The sequence below is a fragment of the Tricharina praecox genome (assembly GCF_024521635.1).
Source record: "Tricharina praecox strain CBS 144465 chromosome Unknown BZA05scaffold_41, whole genome shotgun sequence".
In the NCBI taxonomy this organism is placed as follows: domain Eukaryota; kingdom Fungi; phylum Ascomycota; class Pezizomycetes; order Pezizales; family Pyronemataceae; genus Tricharina; species Tricharina praecox.
Genome location: NW_026250443.1, coordinates 160179 through 180557, shown reverse-complemented (window position 1 = coordinate 180557; position 20379 = coordinate 160179). Strand labels below are relative to the sequence as shown.

Here is a 20379-nt window from a genome sequence, read left to right as displayed (position 1 = left end):
TCACTTCGAGAGCGCTGGTGACACGACTTTCATGAATTCGAAGAACGTGCACAATGCGAACCGGCCTGGGAATTTAGCGCGCGTTTGCGTGGTTGATATAGCCGCGTTAGGATCGCATACATAGCCGGTTTCAACGAGAGCGCGCAATGGCCGTGTTTCGTCGTACATATTCCGCGCGTAGGAACCAGGACGCGTCTGCTGATGCTCATGGAGTCCCGCGCTGGTGTTCGACAAATCCACTACATACGCCGGGTACAGTGCTCAATCGCGCAGGGGCTGCGTGGAGAATTTAATCATCAAGCGCTACCGTTGACTCTACTTGCAGGAAGCGACGTATGTAGGAAGAATACATTATCCGAAATAGACCGGAAAGATCGGGTGTTTAGATTGATGCATACGCTTCACGCGGGTATGTACTGTCGCCGCCGACAGTGAGCTCCGACAGCAAACGCCGATAGAGCGCCTCGACAGAGAGCTCCGACAGAGAACTCCGAAACGTCCCCAAAAGAGGTGTATGAGGACCACCCAGGTGCCAATTCATTCTCATCATAGACCGCACACCACAGCTACCCAAGCGACTCATCCGCAAAGCACCTTGAACATCCCCACGAAAACATGAAGCTCCTTCTCTACGCCGCGGCCGCGCTGGGCACGCTCGCCTCCGCCGCGCCGACGTCCCTCACCGCCCGAGCCACCAACAGCGCGTCCTGCACGTACGACCGGAACACGCGCAACATGTTCAAGTTCTGGGTGACAACCTGGGGAGACTGGGACAACGATTGGGGTCAGGGGTATCTGGACAACCTGCGCGGGCAATGCGGATCGATCACCGACTGGCAGTTCAGCTATTCTGGCAGCAATGGCTTGGCTACGTTCACTACTTCAGCGTTCATCGTTGCGAATTGTGTTGAGGACGCGCTGTGGTTGGCGAGTAATCACACTGGTGCTATTTGGGACGTGCATTGTGCGCTTGCGTAGTTGGCGGCTTGGATGAGCGGAGGGAGAGGCGCGGGTTGGGTTGCGATGTTTTCGTTGCCGGATGTGAAGTGGTGCTGTTTTGTGCTTGGAATGTACCGGTTCGACTCAAGGAATCCTAGAATTATAAAGTCGTTGCTGAATGCTTATGACATCTGCGGTGTCTGTACGCCTCGCCATCTGTAGTGACCGATAGCAATCCGGACTCTCCATTCCTGGCGTTTACACTTGTTCGGATGTCGGGTTCCCATTTGGTTTTCAAACGTTCTCCACGTGTTGTGCAATCGATTCCGTGATAACCTGCGAGGCAGCCGACAATGTACCGGATGAACACGATGGAGACCCCGTCCAATCCCGAAATCGAGCCGGGCAGATGACACGGCCGTAGTTATGCACCCACTTAATGAGCACCGTGCTTCCCCCCCTGGCCACCATTGGATAACGCCCTTGTAAATGCCGACGGCTTTGTCAGCGCTTGAACGATCGACTGGGAGTCCGGGACGGCCCGAAGATTGGCACAAAACATGATAAGCTTGTCGCAACCCAACCTCTACCGCATACACCAGTCACTGTCATCGGAGAACGTGACACGCATTGCATAGACGTATGATACAAGGATTTACTGGGGAGCGCCGCGTGGAAGGTACCGATATTCGGTTGTGTCCCAGATTCGTGGAAGACAGGGCTCGCTGTTGCTGGGCGAAGCGGCTGAGCAGTGCTTTTGAGGAGTCTGGCGTCACCTGTGCCACAGCTACTCCCCGCTGATTATGGAGAATTGCACATGCTGCCGAAATAACGCGAGTGAGTGAGCCATCATGAATGAATGCGCACGGCCACTATTTTACCGGAAGAGCAACTACTGCGACAGTGCCGGTACGAGAGGTCTTTCTGCGAGCCACTAGATACAAGATTCCCGTAGCCTAGCTCCTTTCTCGTTTATTCCCCGGCTGCAATCCCACTGACCGCTCTCATGTTCAAATACTAGCCCCTCACAAGAGCATTAACCCTTCCTATTGCACATCCTTCCAATTGCTTGTTGTGATAATCCTCCCGGCACCGCCCCCTGCCATGGCCCTCCATCCCCGGTGATCCTCCCCCGCCAAATCCCTGCCTGCTCAACACTACCCTTCCCAGCTTCTCGAGCATACCATTCATCCGCTTTCGCCGCTCCTACTCCGACGCGCGCACCTCGGTTGTAGTCTTCCTCCCATTGCCATCCCATTTCGTCGTCCGCTCCGCCCCCAGCAGAGCATCGGTGACTATCCCGCGGCCATTAGCACCTTCCTCACACGCATCTCCTCTTTCACGCCCTACCTTTCTGCACGCCACTCTCACTCTTCAGCACGATCCCCTTCTCCTTCGACAACTGCACTACCTGCCGCCACTTCGCGCTGGCGGCGGGGAGAGCGGCAACCTCCCGATCGCCTAGGCCGTGGGCCTGGCTTAGGAACCCCTGCGCCTCGCCGCTATGCAGCTGTCCGACGGTATGCCACGCCTGCGCGAGATATCCGTCGGCCTTGCACGAGAAGTACATCCAGAAGACCACGCCGATACATGCAAGGTGCAAGCCGACGATGCCGGCGGCAATGTACAGCCCTGTGAACGCGGTCGGCACCTGTCGGCGCTTCGTGCTCTGCGTAAGACGCGTCAGGTTGCGCGCGTCGATCGTGATGCCGAAGCGGTCTGCTTCTGGCAGTGCGGCGATGGAGTGCCACAGCGTGGCGGGGATCGAGAGCTCGTCGTAGAAAGCGCTCGAGGTTAGGAGCGTGGAGAGGGATTGGAGGACGAATGCCACCGTCGTGTTGGAGTAGCCGAAGATCCCGGTTAGGATGCTGCTGTACACCTCGTTCACGCTCTCGAGCTGCACGGAGGCATCGTACAAGGTGTCGAGTGGCTCCTGTAGCAGACGCCCCCGGTACCCGCCCCGGATGCTCTGGATCACCTCCGTGAAGTTCGTGTATGCGCCCATCGCGTAGCTGACCAGCTGCATGACGCCCCGGTCGGTCAGGTTGCGGTCCGACGAGAGCTGCTTCTCGATTCCCGCTGTGGCCGAGAACTCGCTAAGGGCGGCGTACGGTGCGATCTCTGGCTCATCCGCGCGCCGATCGGCCCTCGAGGAGATGTTCGCAATTGTGTTTCCGGCGGAGATGGTGCATAAAGACATTTGGGTGTTGAAGGCTTGCGCTTCCGCGTACGCTGGGTCTGCCAGGGTCCAGTCCGCGATTGTGGATGACGTCCACTCGCTCCCGTCGAAGCGGAAGTTGGACGTGTTGTAGAGGTGCCGCGGGAGCGTCTCGTCGATCGGAAGACGGGTGTTGCCCACTACGCGCCACGTGAGGCTGTCGGATTCCATAATGACCAGGAACCATATGTTGGTGGGGGCGAGAAGACATTGGGTCGGGAAGCCTGGACAATCGAGTACCGCCGGTGGCCGAAGCGGGCAGATGATGATCTCGTCGCCGAGCGTGCAGTTGAAACCGAAGCTCAAATCGGAGGGGGGCTGTGCTCCGTTCCACCGGTACGAGCCTTGCCGTTGCAGCTCGCCGGTGGAGCGGTACAGGAAGTCCGAAGTCAGTCGGCCGGTTATACGATCCGGCGCGTGGTAGGTAATGTTGTGCACGTCCGGCGAAACGCAGAGGACATGTGCCTCTGCAATCCCGCCGCGGCCCTTGTACGACAGGAGGGAGGACCTGTCAGTCGCGTTCTGCACTTCGGTAAACGCTCTCACCGTCGCGCCCGTGTCGTTCAGTCCCCTTCCCAGGGGGCCCTCGGAGATGGAGATGGGAGGTTTCGTCCACTCTGAGAACCGCGGGAACGACTGCGGCCGCTGTGCCAACGGGTTGGAGCTGGCCAAGTCGTAGACATTGACCTGGCGGTAGTATGTATCCTCGACCTCGGGGCCGAGCACGTATTTCTGGTCCAGATCCAACAGGAGGATCGCCGACATTAGCTGCGAGAGTACAACAATCAACGACAACCCGGCGATCAGAAAGAGAATCCCGAAGTTCTTGCTGACGCGCGCGCCGCGCAGAATGGGGGGAACCAAAATCCACGGCGACGCCGCCGTGTACCGGTTGATCGACATCGACGCGGCATCGCACAGGAGTACGCAGTCCTTCTCGAAGGCCACCGTCGCCATCATCACGCAGCAGATTCCCAGCTGCACGGCCATGCATGTTCGCAGCAGAGCGCTGCAAACGGCCACCACCGACTTGGCCCAGTCCCTGTACAACAGCCGCGATCGGAGGCTGTCGGGATTGTCGTCGTTCCACGTCCACAGCGATACCAACATGCTCATGACAGTGAGCATTCCGATGCCGCTGATGAGGAGGAGCGCGGGCTGCCATACGCCGAATCGTGTTCGCATCCGCTGCCACCGCTGGCTCCAGACTGTAAGATGTCAGTCAATCCCTTTCCACTTCCCGCCGGTATGTAACTTTCAGCATAGAGCGCCGTACTTAGAGTATCCATAGCCTGGAGATCAAGGCGGAATCACAATTTCCGATCTGAAGCGGAATCCAAAAAATGCTGGGCTATGTTTAGCCTGACAATCGGTAGACGTTCACCGAGGAATTCGTCCGGATGTACCGACGTGGAAGCGAAGAGACTCAAGCAGAGTCGGAGGTGGGAGGACGGTGGGTGGTAATGGTCTGCGGTCTGGAGAATGGGAGGAAGAGAACAGACAAGAAGGTGAATGGTGGGAGTGTACTTTGTCGAAGATCCGAAGCGACGATGGTAGGCACAGCTTACTGTTGGGAGGGCACGTCGGGGGCACGGGTGAGCGGTGAGGTGAGACCGGGGAACAGGGCCTTCCTGGACGAGGCCGATATGCGTCTGTAGGAGGCCAGGGATGAAGAAATATTAAACCGAGGCAGAGATTAGAAGAGATGACACGATATCGAAGCGAAAGGTAAACCATACGAAAGCAAAGAACCAATGGTCGCCGCTGGGTGTGGACATCACCGCCGTGTTCACCACGCGGATGCCCGGTCGGATACGACTGCACGCAGAGGGAGGAGAAACCTCACACGGAGCATAATGTTTTGGTTAGGTTCAGTCGGAAAATCATGGCTGCTCTGGTCTCCCAGCAAGAAAGAGGTCAACTTAGGGTATTCCGCGGTCATCAATCACTCTATGTCGAGACACGCTGCGGTGTCACCACCGGTGGCCAGGTGGCTGCCTAGAGCGCTACTGTCTCCATCCGGTTACTGCAAGTACCGATATAACTAGAACTCGGGCTAGGTGGCTGCCTAGATCGCCACAGTTTCCATCCGGTGAACTATGTACCGTATCAAAGGATGCAGATCATGAAACCATACCAACGAAAACCAACATTGCATGCATCAATAAGGTGAAGCATGAAGCCAGACCAAGCTAAGCATAACCATCAACGTTTCCAGCGACAATTGCATATCTACATAGTACCTAGGCGAAGACACCCACAACTGCGTTATAGGCTTAAATGTACATTCCTTGCCACTGTTTCCTGATTGCTTTCCGCTGTCACAACGAATCGTCGATTAGGTGGGAGCCGCATGCGCAGTAAGTGGCATCACCTAGAGCCCCCGTCTTCCGCGCAGCTGCCGCACTGCAGCATTCGCGGACATTAGGCATTGTAATCTAGCCACAGACTATGCTTGTATTTCGCATGTACCGGAGACCCTGTCCACCCGCACGCCTGGGGTGTATAAATCCGGTAAGCCAACAGCCAATCCTGCGGTTCCCAGCTGACGGACGGCAATCACTAGCACACCCAGAGCGGGAACACGACAAAAATGAGGGGTTGGTAAATACAGCACCCGATGGCCTCGTCGGTAGCAAATAACAACACACGTCGTCGTAGCCGACCACCGTATCTTCTCATTCATTAGGAAACGCGCCAAGAGGTTGGAATAAGGTAGCCGAAGAGGGTTGCAATCAGTGGGGGAGGCAAATATCGGGTTTTACTTCATGGTTTGCGCCCGATAGGCCGCTCTATTGGGCGAAAATATGTACCAGCTTGTAGGACCGTCTGCATGCGAGGGGTTGTCTGATGGTAGAGGAGCGTCGCGATATATCACTCGGCAGCTTCGCCTTGCTGAAGGGAGACAAATTGAGGATTTATTTCTCACTACAGCTTTAAAAAGCCGGTACAAGGGAGTATGCAATGCCGAGCGCGTATCCGTCGTAGCTCGGTCAGAAGACAAGACGCAGTTACGTACGGGGCGAAAGACGGGCGGGGAAGGTGCATACCAAGGCAACTCTAAAAACAAAGAAGCTTTTCCACGCTACTGAGGCCAAAGCCGAAGCTTTGCAGCCCTGAAGACGATCTACACATCTTTACGGCGACGACTGTCTCATGTGGCATGGGTGAGATCTGCACAATTGGATCTATGTTTAGGCCAGCGTACGGAGACTTCGACTCGTCTAGGTAGTGTACTATAGTAGGCCACCCATCATCTATACTATTACATTCACGCACGCGGATCTCTTCCCCTATATGCGCATCAGGAGTCTGGAGCTGAGAATGTTGGTACCGGTGGAGCATAGGAAGTCGCGCTTACCCGTGTAGGCACTCGATACGCTATCCCGTCGAATCCTCATGTCGAGCGCGACGATTTCCTCCTATAGAATCTCCGCTGTCTCGATTGCATCTCGTACACATGTACAATGAGGAAGCCTCAAGTCGTGACCATCTCCATTACAGTTGCACGAGCGACTGAACGCAATGCAGTGAAATCAGTGAGATACGGTGAGGTTGTGCGTGTTCTTTCACATTCAGGTCGCTTGCGCCGCTCACCCAATCGTAGCCGTACATCACCACTCCCGAATCGAGGTCCCATTCGTTTATCTGATCTTGCGTAGAATCTCCACGACCCGTCATTCTGAAGCCGCGGGAGAAACCAACCTAGATCCACAGCGGAACTCGGCCATGAGAAATTTCGACCGCCCAGAAAGCGTACTTCAGTGCAATATACTTCTTTTCCTATGTCGTTTTCGCTCAATTTTCTCGTTTTCTCATTTCTTTTACTCTCTCGGTGCCCTCTCTTAAACCGGCGTCTCGACCCCAGCCAATTGCCGCACCGATAAATCGCCGCGGACAAGCGCTAGCACCCCCGCCGAACAGCCGACTGGTCCACTGCAAGGCCCGGCCCGCACCTGTAATAGCAGTCGGACACCGGATCTGTCAATCATTCTCATTACCGTGCCTGCTATCCAGTTTCCGCTCGATGAATAGCCGCACGCCCTTACGCGGTTCACTCTCAGAAGCGGGCGGGCGGCCTCACGTTCTCATAGCGATGTCCCCCGCTCGTGTAGACTTGGTCGACTTCTTGCATTTCGGTCTTATTATCGTACTGAGTAATGGCGACACAGGAACGCAAACGGATGGATTTATTTCTCTTGTGTGAGTTTTCACAGCCCTGTGATTTGTGCCCTTCTAGATAGAATTTAGGAATGAATGTCGCCGAAAATCATGGAGCTGCTTCGATTTGAGATTGCATATTCGCATTTTTGTTAACTCCGTGCACCGTGCGTCTTCGGCCCGCTGATTAGAGTCTAGAGATGTCAAATAATCAGCGGCCTGATGGTAAATTGTGATGATGCAGTTACAAATTGTTGGCTGTCATGATACTGTGCGACACGCCACCTGCATGACAATTGATTGCGGATAGTCAGGTTGACGCTCGGGCGATGGACACTGCGGTGCCGCGAGCATCCGACCACCACCACCACCGGCAGGAACCGGCAGCCGCCACCAGCCACCACTAGCCATGATTCACAACAAATATTACCGCGAGACCACGAGAATTAATTGATTATCGCTTGCAACTGTTACCGTCATGGAGTTTCTGTTTTGGCAGACATCGCGTGACGTGAACTGTCTTCATAAAGTAGTTCACATCCCTACCGCTCCAGGACCGCTGACAGCTGCGTAACAGATTTGTCAGCGGTTAAACGCGTCGTCGTCCGGATACGGCAGGTCTCGGCCGCGGGTCAACTTCGTCAGCCGCGTAACAGTCATTCCACATGCGGCAGGTCTCGGCCGCGGGCCGGGCGGGACTGACGAATTGTTGCTAGTACGGGCCGCTTGAGGCATTGCGCAGCGGTACAAGTTTGCAGATCCGTTCGCTTGGCCTACTAGCGACTAGATACATACTCCGGCCAGTGTTCCGGTAGCGCGGTTGTAACTGATTGCAATGCGGAGTTGCGGGGAATTGCGGTGGTAAATATTTATCCGTAGATAAATACTACGACTTCCCCGGCCCGGTGGTCTCGAATCTTCAGTATCCTATCTCCAGCATCACATCTCTAGCCAACAACACACTCCCACGCAACCACAGCCGCCACCGGAAATGTCACTCCGCACGAGCTTCGAATGGGCGACGCACACCTACCAGTCGACGCCCGCAACCGAACTCGACATCTTCAAGCCGAGCACGCACACGTCCTCCTCACCTCCCCGGAAGACGCTGATCATGTTCCACGGCGGTGGTCTCGTCACCGGTCAGCGGCAGGGTATGGTGCCTGAGGATGTCGCGATCCCCCTACTTGTGAGCGGGTGGATCGTGATTTCCGCCGATTACTCTTTATTCCCGCAAGCCGACGGGCTCTCCCTCCTGCGCGACATATCTGCGCTCGAGACGTGGCTCACCACCCACGCCTCCGCGGAGGGAATCGACACCACCCACGTCGCGGTCATCGGTGCGAGCGCCGGTGTTTTCCTTGCTGTGCTTGCCGCCGCGCACTGGAAGACGGTGAGGCCACAGGCACTGCTAGATTATTACGGAATGCTGGACCTGGGGGCGCCGTGGTACTCAGCGGACAAGTCTTCTTCGCCGCCGGTGGTGATCGGGATCCCGACTGATGATTTGGAAGAGGCGGAGTTTGCAGCGATCCTGGGGAGTAACGAGGTGTTGACGAATGATCTGGTCGTTTTCGGGGTGACCCCCCCGGGCGGCAGGTTTAGGTTTTTCCTTTGGGCGGTGAAGCAGGGGGTCTTGCTGGATTTTTTGTTTGGCAGGCATCAAAGCCAGAGGGAGAGGGGTATGACAGAGGTACCGGAGGATATGCACTCACAGCTGCTGCCGTTTGACTTGGTGAAGAGTATGCCGCCTACTTGGGTCATTCATGGTGGTGCGGATAGTGTGGTCCTGCCGACGGACTCGAGGAGGTTCGTGGAGTTGCTGAAGGCGGAGGGAATTCAGGTCGAGTACACGGAGGTGGAAGGCGCGGATCATGGTTTGGTTGGCGTTCCACCTCGACAGGGAGTTGAGCAGGCTGTGGAGTTCCTCGAGAAGTGGGTGGTGTAGGCATGTCGATAGATTGCGGTTTCCTTTGTCGTGTATGACGTGTATGTAGTCTTGATGATAGAGTGCGTTTTCATTCAATGATACCTACAGACATACGTTACCTCGACACTTCGTCGTGAATATACACAGTGTTTAGGACGTAGCGGAGCTCGGACGTGTTGATAACCGCGCGTAGTAAATTTACAGCACGTAAAAAACCCGCGTTGCCTAGTGGTCATGCACCCGGCGGATTTAGCATGGACAGCGGTCCATCTATCGGGGTTTCCACGCCACCCACCGGGGGTGGTGAAGGTTTTTGATTTGAGCCACGGTGCGGCTCATATCTTTGTTTTAATCATCATGGGATTCGGCCTCAGTAGGTCATGGAATATTACTCATCTTTTTCGACATGGCTGTCGTCGACCTCTGGCTGCGAGCTCTATACCACGAGCTATATGCCGCTTCCATACTCTTCGAGCCAAAACTAAAACATAACATCCGATCGCATACCATTGGTCGTCTGCTCTCGTCTGTTACTTGGCCGTCAGCTCTACCTTCTCTCTCTCATCATCTACCGAATACGGAATCACCATTCACATCTCCTCTTCCTTCTGTGTGAGCTTTCCTTTCGATCCCGCCTGACACCTGGATACGCATTGCCGAACGGCACCCGCAATAGAAGTAACCACATTGAAGGCGCCGCACCAGTGGCAATCTACTACGACACTGCGTCACTACCTATAATATAACCGTATATACCACTTGTATCCAAAAAACGAAATGTATGTACTCGCTACTCCGCAGCCGAGCGGTGTTCGAACTTCAGACTTCGGCAGCACGTGTTGCCAGCATCGCAATTCACCTTCCCATCCAGAGAATGGCGCGCGCGATATTGTCGCAGTCTCGCGGAAGTTGGCGACGCTACGATAACGTGATCAAGTATGCACGGGTTGTTGCGACGTGTCTCTCAACCCTGATCCTCTGCGGAATTTGAAAGATCGTCAAGTGTGATTAGTATAATCCAAATATAGCCACGATTCCTGCAGGCCGGGGCCCGGCTGTACGATTCTTGAATAGCGTGCTGACGCCAAGAATTACGGCATATCCGTCGCGCAGGGATAATTCGAGCAACAACTGTCAACTGCGGGGTGAAGGGTGACCCTGCTCTGGCTGAGTGACAGGTCTGACGGTTATTAGAAGCTTGCGACCCCCTAATCACCGTGTCTGTTTGCAACACCCAACACCACCACCACCACCCATAGTATCCCATCGAGCACCCGGTCCGCGATGACAGGTTTCGACATCATCCGCCGCACATGCCGACTCGTCGTTCCGCCTACCGAGGCCTCCGTCAGTGAGATCAATGTAATTTGTTCGGGTTCCCGTCGGGTTATCGATGAGTGAGCTAACGTATCACAGGCACGCGAATCATCAGTTATGCATAGCAGAGACGTTTCCCCCCAACGCCAGCAGCCGGATCTCATCGACGAATGGTTTGGTCTGGTTTCGTCTTCCAATGCTAATGTGAGGATCTCGCCATCAGGCGGGCATGCCACTGCCGCAAGCGTGTTTGAATGGCCCTCGAGAGTGCTGCAGCCAGTCCCCGTTGCCCGATCCCCCAAATAACAAAGACCAGCCGAGCGCTGGCAATGGATGTGGTCGGGATCCGGCGACGGATGCGTGCTACAGCACTCGAGGGCCATCCGGACACGGCCAATGCACTCGCATAGCCGCCTGATGGCAGGCTCCTAGCATCTGCATCGGATGATAGGGCCGCTTATAGGTAGGTGTCGGGGTGGAAGACGCGCACTCGTTGCACTAATCATTGCGATTGCACACTCGTTGGCGCTTCCCCGATGGCGCCACTGCTTACTCTCTAGTTCGTTCGGTGAGGACTGGCGGAAGTCCGCTCAGCTCTGCCGGCCGATTTAGCCAGGCTTACAGTTAGGGCAGAATTGAGGTCGGAGCCGGAGTCGGAGTCAGAGTCGGGGTAGGAGTCTGAGTCGGAGTCGGAGCAGGGTATCTTTGGGGTTGCATGTGGGATGTTCATTCTAGTTTGTTTTTGCACTGTCACCCTATGTATTTCATTGTTTACCTGCTTGAACTTGTGTCGGCGTCTAGTGAGAGGAGGAACCTCATCTGCTGCCCGGGGGCGGAAGCTTTCTATGCATCATAGCGCACAGCGGAGTTGGTGAAGAGAATTTGATCGATCATCTGTTATTCTACATATTCCAATCCAGCAGTGTTCATTCACTTTGCCGGATTTGATTGCCGCTCGTGTCGAACTCCATCATCTACCGTACCTACAGCATGTGCCGTATCACACACTGTTGTCGCAACTCACCCGCTCGCTCGGGAGAATGCTAGTTACCACCCACGGTAGCCGACTTATTGTTACTGTCCAATATTCCACGGTTTGCTAGGTAGTAGAAGGCATTCGTGTTATCTGAGGTCGCGCAAACGTTATTTCCCGATTACTCCCGGACATACCAGCGCGGAAAAGTCTTTGACGGTAGACCCCCACCCTCGCAACATGCAAGCTGTGGCGCGGCCGCTTATTGACTAGTAGAAAATAGTGTAGAGATAGAACTGCGGGTGAGCCAAGGAGTGTAGCAAGCAGGGGGTCTACTATTAGACATCCCATCTCCCCTCTCGGTCACTCGGTGATGATCAAAGATTAGATTTGTGGCTGAGATGATCGAGATTGGAACATTCAAGCCACAGATCTAGTCTGAGACAATCATGGAGTGGTCGGTGCCGCAGTGGATACTGGGAGAACCTTTCGGCTGTCCAAATATAGTACATAGCATAACGCCGGTAAAGGTGTCTTGCGTAGCTGGCATCGAGGCGGCGGACGCATAGCGGATTAATTGTCGACTCCCAGCTGAACGTCACGTAAATAAGTAACCACACCCGCCCTCTCCCTGCGCCTCAGGCCTCTTCGGTCGTCGGTTTTTACTTACAGGTTTACATGTGTGCGCTTGGAAATATTCTCCCCTCGGCTACGTATTGTGGTATCAATTACATCTTGCGCAAAACATCCATTTGCGTTGATACCGGCCGCGATTTTTAGCTTGCCCCTGAGTGCTCACTCGACCCGCCTTGAGAACGACGAGATGGTGATGCGGTTTTGCTCCTCGGCAAACCATATTATATGGCAGAAAAAAAGGTACCTAGGTAGACTAGCCCCCACCAAATCACGAACCTTCACCACCCCCTGTGGGTGGCTTTGAAACACCACGGCTTGAATCGGTGTTCAATCACCTTCCAATGGATACTTCATTGTGCCCAGGGAAGAACACATCTCAATCGTGCGTTGGGTACACAACGTCCGGCCAAACAGGAAAAGCATTGGTAGCCAAAGCGGTCAATACCAGTAACGTTCATTAGTTCACGGCGCAGGGTGGGAATTCTGCTTCTCGGCGCTATTATCCGAGACCATAAATCCAACTAAGTCGCTCACATGGGGACGCCCATGAATTTCCGCGCGTTTATGTGCGTCGACGGTCGACTGCAGAAGTGCTCGACACAGTTCAGTCCGTGCGTCCTAAGGCTCGCACTAGACTGGGCCGTATTTTGGCAGTCCGTCCGTGGGAAGTGGTCCGACTGACTACTATAGTCCAAAGCATTTCGAGCGCAGGACGGACTGCAGTAACTAGCTGCGCTTATACTGTACTACGGATACCCGACACAGGGATACGCGTTCTCTTCGCTAGGGAGGCCGGGGGTCTCGATGCCGCGATTAGCCCTGGGAGCTCCGTGGTGTGGCTGCTGCTATGAGAGGTCACGGTACATTCGCGAAGGGCTCGGGCGTTACACATCACGAGTATTAAAGTGAGCTGGTGACGGGAAGATTGCACCCGGCAAAGAGCCGATTGGAAATGGCATGTCAGTCGTTGCCTCGCGGGGTCCGGACCGATGGTGATGGCTATTTGGCTATAGTTATTCTAGTACGATGATAACCGAGGGTTAGGAGGTAAGGTATGTGGTGTCGGCTGACGAGACGTAGCTAGTGTATGCAGTGGAAACATTGCGTACATGTGCGGAGTCACGGTGTTCGACGTTGCTTCTTGCCGCCGGTTGGATGGTGACACAGTACTACGCGTGTTGTTTTCTCTAACTTGGAAGGAAATGGCGGCATATATGTACTCAGTCAGCGTTGATAATGAGAACGATTGGTGCGGATCCATCTGATGCCGAGCAGAGGGAAGGTCGACTCGCTACCCGACGACCGAACTCCTTTTCGCGCGACGGCTAAAGCCCATGTCGGTACTGCTGGTCCAGTTACAATGTCCAGAGGCGCAACAAACCCTGTGAGTGCACGATACCCGTAGTTTCGTTCCAGGATTTATTCCATCCAAACGAGATCTAGTGCTGAGTGTATCTGATCTTCCGGGCTATCCGAAGACCCATGGATGAGCTGAACCAATCGCATGGAAGCTGTAAGCGAAAGGCTTAACCCAACTCCACTCAGCTGGCCATTCCTGGGCCCGGGGACCCGTCTATGTACTGCACACCCATAGCGAGGTGGCGAGAACGAACTCCTTTTCCGCGCTGACCAATTGGTACAAATATGTACCGATCGGCCGCAAAAAAAAACATCTCATCGCACGTCCACCCACACACTCTTTTGCCACCATTCAATCATGGTTTCCACTCGCTGGTTCTCACTCGTTGTTGCTGTGCTCATCGCCTCACCGCTGTTGTTGTCTGCTCAGGGTGTCGACGCCGCCGCCGCTGGGACGATAAAGAAGTTTCCTTGTACTGAGGGTGGGTCTACTACATACTCTGAGGAGACGGGGGGATGTCGGTTAAGAAGCGGTGATAACGAAGGAAATAGAGGGATGTCCATCTGAGCTCGATAAACGGCACTATCAGCCGGCCAGGAACGGATATTTTGAGCACGCGTATGCTCATCGATACAAGGAGAATAAGGTGCAAAAGACGCCTGTGTACTACAAGCCTGCACCGCCGAAGGTGCCGATGAATAATCCGGACTACTATGAGCCCAAGACGACGCGCAAGCCGGCGTACTACAAGCCGAAGACCACGCCCAAGCCGGTCTACTACAAGCCGAAGACCACGCTCAAGCCTGTCTACTACAAGCCGAAGACGACGCCCAAGCCAGTGTACTACAAGCCCACGCCTACTCCCAAGCCGTCGCCAACGGCCTTATACACGCCCTCATACAAGCCGAAGCCCACGCAGGTCTACGCGCCAAAGCCTCCCGTGCAAACGCCCAAGTATCCCGCACACACGCCTCAGCCTTCAGTGTACAAGCCCTCGACATCCGCATACAAGCCCACTTTTTCCGTAGTAACCATATCCAACGTCCCCACCTCATCGGCCCCAGCGGACATTCCCGTAACACCCACGCTTCCGTCCGTCGCCGCGCCATCTACCGCCGAGCCCTCTACCGCTGAGGACCCGACGACCACTACTGAGCAGCCAGCAACAAGCACTGAGGAGCCGGCCACCACCACCACCACCGAAGATCCTGCACCCACCACCACGGAAACGCCATCAGTCGCCGTCCCCACCCTAGAAGCACCCACATGCAGGGCCAACGGCGAACAGTGCGACTTGAGTGACCCCGGGGCGTGTTGCGGGCAGGCGTGTATGTCGGCGGCGCCGTGGCCTACGTGTATTACGTTCTAGACGTCTAGGAGGATCTGGTTCGGAGGATGAGTGGGATGGGTGATGAATGGGTTAGAGATGAGATGGGTGTGGGATGGGTGTGTACTATGATAATAAGTAGGTAGATTCAATATGATGTAATTAAAAACCATAATTGAGAGCGGTGAATACGGGTTGGACATCCTACCTTTCCTTGGGGACGGTTTGCCGAACCGATTGCATCGCCGGGATGCTACAACACGAATCACGACACCGTGAAGCAATCTGATTCTGTTGCTCAGGGCATCCCGCGGATTGAACCCGACCAGCTATTTAGCTTATCCACAGCCTGGTAGGTATCAGCCCAGGGCGGTACCTCCGCGCCCCACTCGCCACAACCGCCACGACCTGTCAAAGCTCATTCCCGGATGCCAGAATTCCGTGTAAGTGGCAGGGCTAGACCGGAGTCCAGAATATATTTTCGAATACTGCGGCCAACTGAGAGATCCGGATTGTTCATGACCGCGCTGGTCTGCTGTCCGTTGAGCCGGCCTATCTGAGAGGAATAATCTGCCGTGTGGGGAATTGAAATCCAAATTATAATTTTTTCCAGGTGTCTGGCCACGACAGGAACGAAAATCACAATGTCGCGGCCAGTTCTGGCCCGTTTTCTTCAATATAACACTCCCCTGGACCGCACGGGTGCCCATCGCTTGCATTGTTCCACTGGCCCGAAGCCGTTGACCAAGCTTTCGCAGCCCACTCTAGAGCTCGAGCGCTCTATAGCCCCATCGGGACCGAAAATCACAACCTTTCGGCCAGATTTCGCCCTTTTCGAGGTGCGGATATACGAAGCTCATCGACCGGTTAGCGATAAGTCGAAATTGTAGTAAATTTGTAGGTAATTAGTTTTCCATCATATACATGTTCTAGCCCTGATCAGAATGTCCACTTACTCCGGCGCTAGATGTCCCCCCTATCTCCTCGCCGACATCTCCAGCCGCACCAAAGTCATGCGTCTGATGACGGTGGTACATACATAGGTGGAATCAAGCATAGGTACGCTGTGAGAAAGCGGGGTACAGCTGAGAATCAGCGGGGTAGCTCGGGGGTGCTTGGCATCTACTGTATGTATACGCAGAACTCTCAGTGATCATTCCTAACAACTTTTGATCAAACACACTACCGACGGCCGAAGTTCGAGACCAGAGAGATGTATGCGTACGTGTCCCGAGATATTTTGAACCTGGCTAATCGAGAACGCCAACTAAAGCCCGACCCAACGTGGAGATACCGTAGTTTTAGGCATCAGCATCGAATACGAATAGGCAACTCACGTCACTTCAACCCGCAGAATGACCAGCAGTAGGGATCCAGTTCTCCTTACCAACTACCACAGCGGCTCTAGGCACGTCGAGTTCAACGGATCGGTGTTGCATGGCGGGCAGACATTCAATTACGGCGAGTATGTGTTCCAAAACTGCCGAGTCAGAAAGATCGGGTGTTCGGCTGGCTAACGGTAACTGGCCGGTAGATCCGAGAGTACGTGATCTCTTTGGATCGTACCATTTTCCGGATATTCACTCACACGGTACACAGAGTCAAAGAGAACCGAAATCCTCGAATGGCTGTCTATCATTCCATATACAAGCCACCACAGACGCATAAGTGATGGCCGTCTGGAAGGGACTGGGGAGTGGATTCTGAAGACGGAGGAGTACAGCACGTGGATATCTTCGACAGTTTCGAGGTTATTGCTGTTGCGGGGAATCCGTAAGTCTTGGGCTTTATCCTTTACCGAAACGATGTCATGTCTATTAGCTGTTCGTTTAGCCGGTGCCGGGAAAACGTACATTGCATCAAGAGTTATCGATTCTTTTCTTTCGGACAGCTCCTCCAAGCGAGTGGCGTACTTCTACTGCAACCGAGCTGAGGAAAATCGCCGAGATCCCGAGAGCATACTCAATACGCTTGTTCAACAGCTTGCCCAGACGGCGGAGGACGACAAACTTCTCACACCAATTATCGACATCTACAAAGAGCGGGAAAAAAAAGGGCAGCGATCGTCGTGGCTGAGTCTGACAGAAAGTCAGGACGTCCTCGTTCAGCTCACGGATGAATTTCCCCAGACAACCATCGTGTGTATAGACGCGTTGGACGAAATTGACGATACTGTCCGGATACAAATCCTACTTTCGTTGAAGTATATCATGGAAAAATCGAAGACGGCCGTGAAGATCTTCGCGACCGCTCGAATGGATACTGACATCCTCTGGCAATTCAAGATGTTTCCCAGGATAGAGTTGCAGCCAGAGGACAATGTCAGCGACACCAACCGGTTCATAGAGACGACTATCGATACTGCCATCGACGAGGGGCGACTGCTTCATGGGGTTGTCCCGAGAGAACTGAAAGTTGAAATATGCGAAACACTCTGCGAGCGATCTAGGGGAATGTAAGTTCACCGGTGCCCATCCCACAACCGATACGCACACTAACTTAAATGCGGATTACAGGTTCCAACTCGCCGCTCTGCATGCCGCCTTTCTCTGCGAGATGGCCACGCAATCGGACGTTAGACACAGCCTGAAGGCGTTTCCGAAAACCCTGACAAACGCCTACCAAAAGATCTATGAACGTATCATCAACCAGCCCGGGAGTGCTCCTCGACTAGCTCTCAACGCATTCCGGTGGATCCGATCTTCATACGAGCCACTGTGCCGCGAAACACTGCTCGATGCGATCACAGTTGAGCTCGGGTCCGGTGGTACTGGGGACACGTTCAGCCACTACATGGTTCAGGCAAACGATATCCTCAAAGCGTGCCAGAACCTGGTCATCTTGGACGAACGTCTGAACGTTTTCCGGTTTGCACACGTTTCCGTATACGAATACCTGGAGAGCCAACTGCCCAAGGCCGATTCTCACGCGGAGCTGGCGAAAGTGTCCCTTTCATTGCTGTGTGCAGCGCCATCGATGTGGAACGATTATGATCTTGACCTGAAAACGCAAGAAGAGGGGTATGGCAATCGTCACCTGTTGCTGTACTCCGCGGTGTTTTGGCCATACCATTACTCTCGTTGCGAAGACGACTGCCAAATGTTGACTGGACTCTGGGAAACGCTCGTATCAGGGGCAAACTACCAGCGGTGGATCCACTATCATCGCGGGTGTGTGGAATTTCCCGTTTCCGTACAAGACACATTTTGGCATAGAACCCAGGCTCAATCGTATGCCGACAACGACCTCCTGTCGTTGGTCTGCATCTTTGGATTCAGACGGAAGTTTACGACCGCATTCGAATCCATGACTGTACACCAGCCCTGGCTAGGACCCTTCAGTGCTTGGTTTCGGGTACAAAGAGTGATTCCAAACTTCTTTAAATCCGGCTACCGAAAGAGAAACGCCAAGGGCCTGTTGCTTCTCTACCCGAGCACATTTAGCGATCTCGACATTGCCCGGCTGCTGCTCGATGTTGGTGCAGATGTCTTAGCCGTCAATGGTGCTCTGCAGACGTCGCTACACTTGGCTCTCGAGGGAAGGCACGAGGCAGTCGCCCAACTGCTCATCGACCGCGGAGCAGATGTCTCAGCCAAAGATGTGTTCAACAAGACGCCACTACACATAGCCTTAGAGAGAGGGTTAGAAGCAGTAGCGCGGCTAATCATCGACCGGGAATCTGATTTCTCGGCCGTCACCGATACGACTGGGAGGACACCACTGCAATTGGCCATAGCAGGAGGGTATGAGGCAGTAGCCCAGCTTCTGATTGATCGCGGGGCAGATGTCACAATCCCAGATATCGTAGGGACGACACCGCTGCACATGGCCTTACAAAAAGGATACGTAACGGTGGCTGGTTTGATCATTGAGCAGGGAGCCGACCTTTCGACTGCTACCCCACTGACCCTTGGGATGATGCCGCTGCACTTGGCAATGGAAGGAGGCCACGACGAGTTGGTCCGGCTGATGATTGACCGGGGATCCAATGTCTCCGCCGCCACCCTGTATGGGTTGACGCCGCTGCAGTGGGCCCTGGAGGGAGGGCGTGCGGCGTTGGCACAGCTGATGATCGACCGGGGAGCCGATATCTGCATCACATACCATCTCAAGCAGACGCCGCTGCACCTAGCCTTGATAGGAGATCACGGAGCAGTTGCGGGGATGCTCATTGACCGAGGAGCGAACATCTCAGCCGCGGATCTCTTGCGGGTGACCCCGCTGCACCTCGCATCGGAGAGAGGGCACGAGGCGATAGCCCGGTTAATCGTGGACCGGGGAGCAAATGTCTCGGTTGCAACCATTTTTGGGAAGACGCCACTCCACTTAGCCTCCGTGGGAGGTCACGCGGCGATTGTACGGCTGCTTATTGACTGCGGAGCAGATGTCTCCACCTCGGATAATTCAGGAGCGACAGCGCTGCAGTTGGCGTTGGAGGGAGGGCATGAGGCGATTGCCAGACTACTCGGCGACCGAGGAGCCGTCCGGGGAGCAAATGTCGGAGCTGATGCCAACGGGTAGATGCCACAGTGCCACCGGTTTTAGCTGTGAGGTGAGGGAAGATGGTGGTGACCTGGTTGCTTTGCAATCGTTGACAGGAGCGCGGCTGAAAGTATTGGAAGGCAGACAGACTGGACGACAGCCTCTCTTCGAACACCCCAGGACGGTGAAAGCAGGCGACACTGGCATTTCGAAGCGCACAGTTATGCGATCATGTACATTATACTTAGAATAATCAACGTCTAACTTAGTTTCCTACTCATTTCCAGTTGCCAACACCCGATGGTGGTTAGATTGTCTCCTAATGTACCTTACGCCTTTCCCATTAAGAAGTTTCTGCGTGGCGGGGGCTATCTGACAGTCTCTGTTTCAAGGGACCAAAACTCGACTGTTGTCAGATATCGCTCAGTTGGCCATACTATTGATTTGTAGAAGGGGTGCATGAGACCATTCATACCTTCGGCAGTCTACGGCAGCCGATAGCCCTTGCCCCATACCGTTTATCTATTTTGGAAGGACGTGGGCGACGGAGTGATATGCTGTGATATCGTGGAGACTGAGTGAGCTTGGTACGCACTAGTCTCAGCGGTCGTTTAGGTTTTCACTTGTCATATTTATTTATCATACCGCAATTTTCTCTCCCCGATAAGCTTCTGATCTCATAGTCTGTCCTATCGCATCTCCAACAACAACAATAAGCAATGCTTCGAGTGATCGGTTGTGATATACAACCGTCATAGATAACACCCTCACATGGTGCCGTCACTATACGTCTTTTAAGCCAACAAGGTTTCCGTGGAAGTGAAACGTACTGTGGCTCGGCTGTGGCCAAGTCACGAGACCCTGTGGAGTGTTATTTTGAAATACCGTCAAAACAGCGACACGACACCAGTGTCCTCCATCGTCCGGTCCGGACGGCCGAAACGCCGGACGTTACGAGCCTGGGACAGACGGTTGCAAAGTTTCTCCGTCAGGTCGTAGCCTGGGACGGACGAGTTGGTCCGCGTCCAACGGTGGA

The 20379-nt window shown here is 54.3% G+C and overlaps 7 protein-coding genes across 7 annotated transcripts; 4 read left to right on the top strand and 3 right to left on the bottom strand.

Annotated features, from left to right (window-relative positions):
- Nucleotides 1–615: 615 nt before the first annotated feature.
- Nucleotides 616–978, top strand: BZA05DRAFT_422619 (uncharacterized protein; the record flags this gene model as incomplete). The annotated part of the gene is made up of 1 exon (XM_051485802.1): nucleotides 616–978. One exon carries the CDS (start codon nucleotides 616–618, stop codon nucleotides 976–978), a length of 363 nt encoding a protein of 120 aa, XP_051335050.1.
- A 1033-nt stretch (nucleotides 979–2011) lies between these two features.
- Nucleotides 2012–4678, bottom strand: BZA05DRAFT_206947 (uncharacterized protein). Its single transcript, XM_051479569.1, has 3 exons — nucleotides 4434–4678; nucleotides 2290–4365; nucleotides 2012–2234 (listed from the first exon to the last, which is right to left on the bottom strand). The coding sequence occupies exons 1-3, from the start codon at nucleotides 4444–4446 to the stop codon at nucleotides 2146–2148; spliced, it is 2178 nt and encodes a 725-aa protein (XP_051335049.1). The 5' UTR covers nucleotides 4447–4678; the 3' UTR covers nucleotides 2012–2145.
- Nucleotides 4420–5084, bottom strand: BZA05DRAFT_206936 (uncharacterized protein). Its single transcript, XM_051479568.1, has one exon. It carries the CDS (start codon nucleotides 4892–4894, stop codon nucleotides 4538–4540), a length of 357 nt encoding a protein of 118 aa, XP_051335048.1. The 5' UTR covers nucleotides 4895–5084; the 3' UTR covers nucleotides 4420–4537.
- Nucleotides 5085–8164: 3080 nt separating this feature from the next.
- BZA05DRAFT_412495 (Alpha/Beta hydrolase protein) lies at nucleotides 8165–9350 on the top strand. Its single transcript, XM_051485107.1, has one exon. It carries the CDS (start codon nucleotides 8310–8312, stop codon nucleotides 9264–9266), a length of 957 nt encoding a protein of 318 aa, XP_051335047.1. The 5' UTR covers nucleotides 8165–8309; the 3' UTR covers nucleotides 9267–9350.
- A 1057-nt stretch (nucleotides 9351–10407) lies between these two features.
- Nucleotides 10408–11034, bottom strand: BZA05DRAFT_206921 (uncharacterized protein). Its single transcript, XM_051479567.1, has one exon. It carries the CDS (start codon nucleotides 10946–10948, stop codon nucleotides 10457–10459), a length of 492 nt encoding a protein of 163 aa, XP_051335046.1. The 5' UTR covers nucleotides 10949–11034; the 3' UTR covers nucleotides 10408–10456.
- A 2664-nt stretch (nucleotides 11035–13698) lies between these two features.
- Nucleotides 13699–15056, top strand: BZA05DRAFT_412490 (uncharacterized protein). Its single transcript, XM_051485106.1, has 2 exons — nucleotides 13699–14015; nucleotides 14086–15056. Exons 1-2 carry the CDS (start codon nucleotides 13892–13894, stop codon nucleotides 14901–14903), a joined length of 942 nt encoding a protein of 313 aa, XP_051335045.1. The 5' UTR covers nucleotides 13699–13891; the 3' UTR covers nucleotides 14904–15056.
- A 1495-nt stretch (nucleotides 15057–16551) lies between these two features.
- BZA05DRAFT_206910 (ankyrin repeat-containing domain protein) lies at nucleotides 16552–19538 on the top strand. The gene is made up of 2 exons (XM_051479566.1): nucleotides 16552–17316; nucleotides 17378–19538. Exons 1-2 carry the CDS (start codon nucleotides 16667–16669, stop codon nucleotides 19380–19382), a joined length of 2655 nt encoding a protein of 884 aa, XP_051335044.1. The 5' UTR covers nucleotides 16552–16666; the 3' UTR covers nucleotides 19383–19538.
- Nucleotides 19539–20379: the final 841 nt, after the last annotated feature.

Coding starts and splice junctions, on each gene's coding strand:
- BZA05DRAFT_206947 (XM_051479569.1), bottom strand. Junction 2,235..2,289: donor TGAGAGTGGCGTGCAGAAAG/GTAGGGCGTGAA, acceptor GCCGCGGGATAG/TCACCGATGCTCTGCTGGGG.
- BZA05DRAFT_206936 (XM_051479568.1), bottom strand. CDS start 4,894: ATGGTTTACCTTTCGCTTCGATATCGTGTCATCTCTTCTAATCTCTGC.
- BZA05DRAFT_412495 (XM_051485107.1), top strand. CDS start 8,310: ATGTCACTCCGCACGAGCTTCGAATGGGCGACGCACACCTACCAGTCG.
- BZA05DRAFT_206921 (XM_051479567.1), bottom strand. CDS start 10,948: ATGGCCCTCGAGTGCTGTAGCACGCATCCGTCGCCGGATCCCGACCAC.
- BZA05DRAFT_412490 (XM_051485106.1), top strand. CDS start 13,892: ATGGTTTCCACTCGCTGGTTCTCACTCGTTGTTGCTGTGCTCATCGCC. Junction 14,016..14,085: donor GAAGTTTCCTTGTACTGAGG/GTGGGTCTACTA, acceptor CGAAGGAAATAG/AGGGATGTCCATCTGAGCTC.
- BZA05DRAFT_206910 (XM_051479566.1), top strand. CDS start 16,667: ATGTCATGTCTATTAGCTGTTCGTTTAGCCGGTGCCGGGAAAACGTAC. Junction 17,317..17,377: donor TGCGAGCGATCTAGGGGAAT/GTAAGTTCACCG, acceptor TGCGGATTACAG/GTTCCAACTCGCCGCTCTGC.